The sequence below is a fragment of the Talpa occidentalis genome, unplaced genomic scaffold (genome assembly GCF_014898055.3).
Source record: "Talpa occidentalis isolate TD23 unplaced genomic scaffold, MPIMG_talOcc4v2.1 talOcc4.2, whole genome shotgun sequence".
NCBI classification, from domain to species: domain Eukaryota; kingdom Metazoa; phylum Chordata; class Mammalia; order Eulipotyphla; family Talpidae; genus Talpa; species Talpa occidentalis.
Genome location: NW_023602073.1, coordinates 47951459 through 47960685, shown reverse-complemented (window position 1 = coordinate 47960685; position 9227 = coordinate 47951459). Strand labels below are relative to the sequence as shown.

Sequence of the window (9227 nt, the reverse complement as noted above, 5' to 3'; positions counted from 1 at the left end):
TGTAATCGCTTCGTCCCTTTATTGGATTTGGGGTGAGATTAATTTAGGGCATGATCCAGGGTATATTCCTTTAGGGACTGTGTGCCTTGCTGTGATTGCAGGATGATTGGGGGGGGGGCGGGGTGTGTGGCTGAAAAGACTGGAGGCCACAGCTCCTAACTACTATCCAGTTCCTTGCCCTCTGGAAGTGTCTTGTGTTTCTTTAGTAGCCTGGGGGACTTGGAGATGTTTCTGGTTGAAGGGCTCAGGGGATGCATGCATAGCATTTCATGTTGGAGGTTGAAATGGAAACTTGAAAAGATTAAGCATCATCTCTCAGGCTCTCACGGTGTCTCCTCATCTGCTCCTTCAGCTTCTGGATTTTGAGCACCAGGGCCTGGGCTTCCCAAGCCCCTTCTTGCCCCTCCAGCATGGCCTGGTACAGCTCCAGCTGCTGCTCCAGCAACTCCTCAGCTTGGGCCAGCTCAGCTGTGGGGCGGGGCCGGGGACTCTGGAGGGGGGACATGGGGGAGGGAACGTCAGCCAGGGCGGGGCCAAGGCCAGAGGCTCTCCAAGTCTGTTGTACTGCTCCCCAATTTTGTACCCTATTTAAAGTTGGCCGTGCTGCTTGGACATAGGGGCAGTTGAATTTCAGGTGGGGTGGGGGAGAGGGGCTGTAACAATGCTTATAGAAGGATCTGGGTCATAGGAAGGAGAGGACAGGCTGTACCTTCGCTCTAGGAAATAATTAACTGTTAAGGGAGGGAAATTCCTTTTCAAGGACTCTCTGGACTTGAGGAAGGGAGGGAGGCAGGCATGAGGGTGAAAGGGAGTCCTGAGGACTGGGATGGAGTGGGGAAGGTGCTGAAGAATTGAGTTGGAGCAAGCTTCGGGGTGTAGGGGGTGGTTTCTGCAGGCTGGTGCAGGGAGAAATTAAAGTCCGCTCCTCCCATACAACTCCGTGCCCTCCACCCCGACCCTGGGGCCACTTACCGTCGTCGGAGGTGATCTCATCTTCCCACTCCCTGTGGAGTCAGGTGGCTCTTCTGTGGTTGCACTGGGGCTCTGGGACCAGCACCTCCAGGATCCCTGGAGTGCCAGGGGCCAGGGAGGCTGGAGGAGGTAACGGCTGCATCGGGAGAGCCAGGGCAGAGGAAGGACCATGGCAGGTGAGGCAGAAGCTGTCTGAGCTGCCCCAGCAATCACCAGGAACTGGTTGCCTCCAGGCCTTGGCCTCGCTTCAGTGCCTGGCCCTGCCCCTCCTCTGCTCTGCTGCCCCCACCGCCCTCCCAGCTGGGCCGTGGGTTCTGGAACTCTTGTACCTGATGTGCCAGTGTTCTGGCTGCTCAGACAGGACTTGCTTTAGAGCACTGGTGCCCAGCCTGCCTACCATATGTCTTGTGTCAGTTTTTCTTAACGTGCCCTCTTGCTCCCCCTTGTTCTGCAGGTAGGAGTTACATTGTGGGTTGTAGGTGAGGAAACTGGGTCAAAGGGTTTCGTTCAGCAGCGATATTCAGCAAGTGTCTGTGGGGACCTGTGCTGGGCCAGATATGTTCAAGTTTGCATAGCTGGTTGGAAAAGCCCCGGGGGTTCAGACGCAGGTCTACCTCACTTGAAATCTCGTACCATTGACCTGGCTCAGGTATTGATTTCCCCCTTTGTCTCCCTTCCCTCTTCTTGCTGGCTCAGAGTGGCCTTGTGCCTCTTGCTTGTTGTGCTGTTTGCCTAATCTGGTCCATGGGCAGCACTGAATCACTTGTATCCTGGCTCCCGACAGCATGTGACGCTGTCACAGGTTTCAAGCTCTGTTGAAGCAGCGAGCTCTCCCTTCAGCTCCGGTGCTAGAACCAAGGCCCCGTCTGCACCCGTATGTGTGAGCCTTGTGCACAGGGCAGGCTTCTGCAGTGTGTCCTGCAGGGGCTGGAGCGCACAGTCACACCGCTGCGGGCAGGGGTGGTGCAGAGGGGGTGGGGGGCTCCAGCTTTGATCGTCTGTGAAAAGGGTGTCATCAGAAAAGCGGGCCTCAGAAGGCGGGATTGCTGGGGCGGGGCAGCTGCTAACCAGCTCGCTGCCTGGGACACGTGCTACAGAATGGGAAGGTGGCTCCTGCCATGGGCTGTGTGTGGGGAGGGGCATCCAGGAACTCAGAGGGTGACCCTCCTGGAGGTCGGTTAGTGCTTCTGTACCTTGGGGGGGGGTTGGGGGGGTTGGGGGGGGGGCTTGGTTTGAAGCTTGTTTAGGTGAGGCCAAGACCTTGTGTTCTCCCACTACCTGATATGTTCCTACTTTTCAGAGGAAAAAGAAGAGGCCTGTAACATTTTTATTTTTTATTTTTTAAAGATTTATCCATTTATTAATACTAGAACTGGGGTACAGCTCAGAAGCGCAGGAGGGTGAGAGAATCCACCAGAGCCAGAGCGGGGAGCAGAACAGGCAGGCGGACTGAAGACACTACTGATGGGAGCAGCGGGCATGGCAGGAGAGGTCTGCCACGCCATGTGGGGTTCTCCCTGGCTCGTGGGGAATTGAACTGGTGCTGTGAAGGCTGCGGACAGCCTTGCAGTGTGGCACTCAACTGCTGCGCCACCGGGGAGGCCCGAGGCCTGTAACATTTAAAAAAAAATTTATTTATTTTGTAGAAGAACTGGGGTATAGGCCAGAGGTGCCAGACTGGGTGGGTGAGAGGACCCACCAGAGACAGAGTGGGGAGCAGAACAGGCAGATTCACTGCTGAGGGGAGCAGTAAGGGAGACAGGAGAGGTCTGTTGTGCCATGTGGGTAGCTCCCTGGCCAGGGATCAAATTTGTGCTGCTCTGGCGGCCCATAGCTGCACAGGGCTGAGACATAAGCCCTTGCACCACCAGGGAGGTCCTCATTTCACTTTTTAAAGTTATTTTTTGAATCACATTAGATTAACAGAAATGTGAAGCTAACACAAAGATCCCTTACACCTTTTACCCAGTTTCTCTTAATGTTAATATCTAACAAAACTATGCTAAGGCCAAGAAGCTAACATGTATAACACCATTAGCTGAACTATAGACCTGTTTTGGATTTCACCCGTTTTTCTACTCATGCCCTTTTTCCATTCCAGGATCCAATCCAGCCACCTCCAGTTGTGTCCCTCTTGTCCCTATAGAAACCAATCTTCTGAGTTTCTAAGTTCTTACTTGTTTCCATGACCTTGAAAGTTGTGAAGAGTACTGGACAGGTAATTTGTACGCTGTCACTTGTTCGAGTGTGTCTGAAATCTTCTCATGATTAGATGGTGGTTGTGAGGTGTGGGGGAGAAAACCAGAGGGGAAGCGCCCTCATCCCATGCCCAGCCCCCTGCAGCGTGATAGCCCCAGGGTCCTCACGGCAGTCACCACCTCCCTGGCCACCCGAGAGAGACTGGAGACTGAGTGAGCTGCCCACCGCAGCTCTCTTCCCCTCCCCCCTCATCTTCCTCCCACAGCAATGCCTTCTCCTCCCCAACCCAGGGCTTTTAAGGGCCAGAGCAAGAAGAGGTCCTCACAGCTCCCTGCAGGAGTCTGGCTAACTGAGCCCCTCCATTCCCACCGTAGCCTTAGTGTCTGCCTGGTACAGTCTTGTACACGCAGAGGCAACCCAGGAAGGCGTCCCTGCAAGTCCCTGTGTGCTTCAGTCTCTCCTGCTTCAATTTCTTTCAACTGTCACCCACTGAGGCCCGCCCTGACCACTTTATTTACAAGTGCCCCTCCCATCTGCTTGCCTTGGGTATCCACCCTGCAGGAGTTTTCCTCTATCTCCTGTCACTTTTTTTTTTTTTTAAAGATTTATTTATTTATACAAGAACCGGGGTACAGGCCAGATGTATGGGAGGGTGAGAGGATTCACCAGAGACAAAGTGGGGAGCAGAACAGGCAGACTGACTGAAATACACTGCTGAGGGGAGCAGTGGGCGAGACAGGAGAGGTCTGCTGCGACATGTGTGTATCTCCCCAGCCAGCAGGGATCGAACCCGCAATGCAGAGGCTGTGGACAGATTCACAGTGCTTGCGCTCAACTGCCTGTGCCACCAGGGAGGCCCTCTCCTGCCACTTTCTGACACACTGTACAGGGGCCTTTTCCCCAAGACGGGTTCAACAACACCCACCCCACATCCCCTTCCGCAATGTGACGCCACCACCGCCTACCTAGGGGTGTGACCACCTCCCTCCCCTTGATCTTTGAACAGCTTTGGAACAGTGACACTTTTTGAATTCTGAGGTTCTGACACCAGATCCCCTGGGGGGTCTGACTTGTCCACAGGGGACACCCCCTCCTGGAGCCCAGGAGCCGAGCTGGGAACAGCCAAACCATGCAGTTAGCAGCCCCAGTGAGCCCCAGCCCACAGCCTGCACCCCCTGTTGTCCTGGGAGGGATCCTCCTGGATGTTCCAGGGCACTGTACCCACAGCCTGTGCATGTGGAGCAGAGAAGCTGCCCACTGACCCTGTCACCCCGCAGAAGGGGGAGAATAAAGGATGCTTTTATCTGGGGGATTGTTTGTTACCAAGTGATAGACAAGAACACATATCACACACTTTACTCCTCTTGCGATGTTCTCATTGGTTGTCTGTCTTCCTGTCAGATGGAAGCATCAGGAAAGCAGTTTTTTCTCTGATTTCATGAAATGATCACCAGGCCCAGAACCATGCCTGGCACAGAACAGTCACTGAACATCATGGATGAGAATATAGGCTGTGACCAGCCCCGTAAAGCTGGTACTTCTGAGACTGAAAGGGAGAGTTGCCTGGATTTTGGTTTGGAAGTTGCCTTGGTCTGCTCGGGCTGCCGTCACCAAATCCCACACACTAGGTGGCTGAACAGAAATATGTTTTCTAGCAGTTGGAGGCCAGAAGTCCAAGATCAAAGTGCTAGGAAGTTGGTTTCTGATGAGGGTTCTCTTTCTGACTTGTAGGACTTCACAACATGGTGGTGTTTCCTGTGTGTGTGTGTGTGTGTGTGTGTGTGTGTGTGTGTGCGCACAAGTTGGGGGGAAAGAGATGTCTGATATTTCTCATAACCACCAGTCCTGTCAGATTAGGGCCCCAGGCTTATGACCTCATTTAACCTTAATTATCTTTTCAAAGGCTGTATCTCTAAGTACATTCATATTGAGGGATTCAATATATGAATTTTGGGGGACACAACTGTTGAAAATAGGTGTTTCCTGCGATTTGTGTGTGTTTGCTACTATCATCCCCTCTCCGTTTCCTTAGCCTCTCACCACACAGCAGGGAAGACAGGTGGTGACGGCCACCAACTGCCTCTGAGGTCTCTTGGGCCAGGAAGTGTGTCCATTTGGTTGGGGGTCACGACACTGTCGTCCAGACGGCAGCTGAGGGAACCCTACAGCACATGGGACTCTGGGGAACAATCTCATGGTTTTTGAACACCTTGTCCGTGTGGGCTATGGTAACAGAATGTCGTAAATTGACATATGCACAACAGAAATATATTTCTCGCAGTCCTAGACTCTAAGAAGTCCAAGATCAAGTCCAGCAAATTCCAGCGCTCTCTTCCCTATTCATAGCCCGCTGCCCTCCCACTGCGCCCTCACATGTTGGACTTGGTGAGGAGCTCTCTGGAGTGTCTCTCAAGGACATAATCCCATTCATGAGGCCTCATCACCTAATCATCCCCCAAAGTCCCAAATACCATCACATTGGGGATTCGAATTAAACCTAGGGATTTGGATGGAACACAGTTACTCTCTAGCACCACACCCCCAAGCCCCGAGTAGGGCTGCAGAGCTCCTAAGCTCAGGGTTTGGGGGTGGCAAGGGTTTGGGGGTGGCAAAGAGTTGGGCCTGAGGACCTAGCCTGCAAGTCTGCATGCAAGGCCCTAGAGAGCAGAGGGAACCCCTTGAGCCACATCTGTGGAGGGTGTCGGAGCTGCTGCTGGGAAGTGGCTGTGGGGCGCCTGCCGCTTCTGTCGCTGATGTCTGTAGCCTCAGTGGGGTCAGCGGCTGCTGCAGGTGGGCACAGGTTCTCGGGTCCCTGGCCTGGTTATCACAGAAGAGGAAGGGAAAACTGAGACCATGACAACTAGTTACTTGCGAGGTCTTCCACAAGGCGTGGGACCAGGAGACCCCTGGAATTTGGGCCCTGGGCTGGTCCCTATAAGGGTGGCACAGAATCTCCCCTTTTCTTTCTAGGCCCCAGAACCTGGAGTCCCTCTCCAGACTGCCCACAACTGTCTCCCAGGCGGGCAGTTCTCTTCCCTGACTCCTCCTTTCCCTTCCTGTGACCTCTGCTCCTTTCATGTCCTGATTTCTGTTCTATCCTTACTTTCCCTGGGGTGTCCCCAGGTCGCCCAGGACCTAACACCCTGGGTGGGGGCAGTTCCTCCTTTCCCCATCCATGGTTAGAGACATACTAGACTGAGTCCAACTCCAGAGGCAGCGGCAGGAACAAGGAACAGGGTCTCAGGCGTCTTATGTTCCATCCCGGGTGACTGAGGGCACCCAGTTTGTTTGTGGGGTTCCCCACCTGGACCCAGCTGTAATGACAGGTGATCTTATTGCCCTGAGGCAGTCCATGGTGACTCAGTGGGGAGGAAACACTGATATAAGTGTGGGGTTTTGGGAAACACTTTCTACTTCATACCTGACATGGAGTGGGGGCTCCTCTTGTGTTCAAAGCCCTTTTTGTGCTGCTGGGAGCCCAGGGAGCCTGGGAGGGCCTGGCTGAGCAGGCGAAAGAGCAGCTCTGGTCGCCTGTGCTCAGCCCTGTGGCCACACGGGGGCGCTGCTGCACTGCTCTGGGATTATAATGGAGCAGTTGGGAGGGTCTGGGCTGTGCTTGGTGGAAGGAGGCTGACCTGGAGGATGGGCCCCCCATGTGAGGATTCTAGGGAGTCTTGGACTGGTTGTGTCAGAGTGAGGGGACTGAAGGAGAAGAGGGCTCAGAAGCACTTGTGCCATCTCTGAGGGTTCCATGTTCTCCCCAGCCCCACCTCTCTCTAGTTCTTTAATGGCAACGTCCCAGAAAATTAAAAACATTTCTTCTACTTCCTATTTCTCAGTTTTTTAAACTCAGGGTTTGTTTTTTTTTAAATATTTATTTATGCATACAGGAATTGGGGTGTAGGCCAGAGACACAGGGTTAGGGAGGATGAGAAGATTCACCAGAGACAGAGTGGGGAGCAGAACAGGCAGATCTACTGAAATACACTGCTGAGGGGAGCAGCGGGTGAGACAGGAGAGGTGTGCTGTGCCATGTGGGTACCTCCCTGGCTGGGGATTGAACTCAGGCCACAGTGGCTGTTGATAGCTTCACAGTGCTGAGACTTTAACCCCTGCACCACCAGGGATGCCCTGAAACTCAATTTTTTTTTTTTTAAGATTTATTTATTTATACAAGCACTGGGTACAGTCAGAAGCACAGGAGGGTGAGAGAATTCACCAGAGCCAAAGCTGGGAACAGAACAGGCAGACTGACGAAATACACTGCTGAGGGGAGCAGCTGGTGCGACAGGAGAGGTCTGTCGCTCCATGTGGAACCCTTGCCGGAGGCTGGGGATCAAAAATGTGCTGCAGAGGCTGCGGGCAGCTTTGCAGCCCAGCGCTTAACCCCTGCGCCACCAGGGGAGGCCCTGAAACTCAATTTTTGAATAAGATCATCTGGAGGTGGAAAGAACATCTCACTGTTTACACAGCACTCCAAGGTGTAGATCTGCACATGGACTACTGGGATTAAGAGCACAGGTCCCCCAGGCCCACCCTAAGCTTTCAGTTCCCTCAGCAGGGAGGAAGAGGGGCCCAGTGTCAAGGCTCACTGATTAGGGTGCCCTGATGTCACCTCCAACAGCAGGGCCAGGCCGACCTGAGCGCAGGTGTGAGTGTCTCTCTGCCCCCAGGTCTGGAGTGGACTCATGCCTGTCTCTGGGACCCCATCCTCTGTCAGGCACTCTGCCCAGGATCCGGGCCAAAAAGGCCCACACCCTAGACCTGACACCTGGCCACCCCAAACCTCCTCATCTCCATCGACAGAGCCCAAGGGAGGCTCCAACCCCTCTCCTCCCGTCTTCATTTCTCAGACTCACCCCCACCACCTGCCTGACTAATCTCTCCATGTCCTTTTCCGTTTGTGTCTGTCACCAAGTAACATTCACTCTTATCTCCACCAGAGATGAGTGTGTCTGCACACCCCTATTCTGTCTCCTCTCACACATCTCCTGAACCCCTGAAACCCCCCCACCCCTCCACTCCCCACCCCCCTCGCCCACTGTGGTCCCTGGAGTTCTCAGCCAAGAATCCATAAAATCACCAAAGCCCTCCCTCAGGATGTGCCTTTACCTTGCAGCTCTGATAGAAGCCTGGTCCCTGAGGACACGGCTCCCTGCAGGGCCTGTGCCCCTGGGTGCTTCCTCCCCCACCACCTTGTACCTGGGGGCTGGCAGGTGGGTGGGCCTTTGCTCATCACCATCTTTAGGCCTTTCTCCCTCACACCCCCTAAGGTGTCCTCAGATCAGGCCCGCCACCCCGCCACCTCGCTGCTGCTGTTCTCTGGACCCCCAGCCACTCCCCTCTTTCCCCCACATTTCCAGCTTGTGGTGCACCTCACTGTCTCCACAGTGGCATTTAAAGCACAGGAAAGATATTTTTTTAAATAAATATGCTAACTGAATAGCCAGTTCTTGAAAAACTTTGTTCCTAGAATTGGCATTTCAGCATTCTGAGGTAACTTCCTGGCCTGTGTGGTTATATTTGTCCTTTGAACTCACAGCGCTTTCTTTTTCTTGGCACAGTGTCTACAGCTATTCAGATGGGCCAGCATGTGACCTCCTGTCTTTGGTGAGCTCTGAATATCCCCTCTAACTGAACTGGGCTGTCCCAAATCCCTGGAAATAAGAATTGCTCATCTTATACCCAGAAAGTTTAGAAAGCTCCCAAAAGTGCAGTTGCCGTGTGCCCAGGCGGGCTGCAGGAGTTCCATGCTCAAGTTCTTAGGAGGCCGTCAAAAGTGAAAGAACACATCAGGGGGCCTATTCTGGGACTTCCGCTGTGCTGGGTGTGTCTGGACAGGACACCCGTGCTCCCCTTCTGAGGAGCAGAGAATCACTGTGAAAGACGTGACAGCACAAACACAGTATCGGAAAGCTAAAAGAAAAAGGAAAAGAAAAAGAAAAAAATGTTTTGAGTTAAAAAATCAGTAAAATCAAAAGGGTAAAACAATTGGCATTTTAGTCAATTGTCCCGCCCGTGGGATTCGGAGGCACGGGAAGAGAAGGGCTGAGCAT

At 53.5% G+C, this 9227-nt stretch overlaps 1 protein-coding gene across 1 annotated transcript; it reads right to left on the bottom strand.

Moving 5' to 3' along the window:
* Window positions 1-3: 3 nt before the first annotated feature.
* Window positions 4-1174, bottom strand: MCCD1 (mitochondrial coiled-coil domain 1). The gene is made up of 2 exons (XM_054698652.1): window positions 973-1174; window positions 4-490 (listed from the first exon to the last, which is right to left on the bottom strand). Exons 1-2 carry the CDS (start codon window positions 1141-1143, stop codon window positions 302-304), a joined length of 360 nt encoding a protein of 119 aa, XP_054554627.1. The 5' UTR covers window positions 1144-1174; the 3' UTR covers window positions 4-301.
* Between the last annotated feature and the right edge of the window lie 8053 nt (window positions 1175-9227).

Coding starts and splice junctions, on each gene's coding strand:
- MCCD1 (XM_054698652.1), bottom strand. CDS start 1,143: ATGGTCCTTCCTCTGCCCTGGCTCTCCCGATGCAGCCGTTACCTCCTC. Junction 491..972: donor TGAGATCACCTCCGACGACG/GTAAGTGGCCCC, acceptor TCCCCCCTCCAG/AGTCCCCGGCCCCGCCCCAC.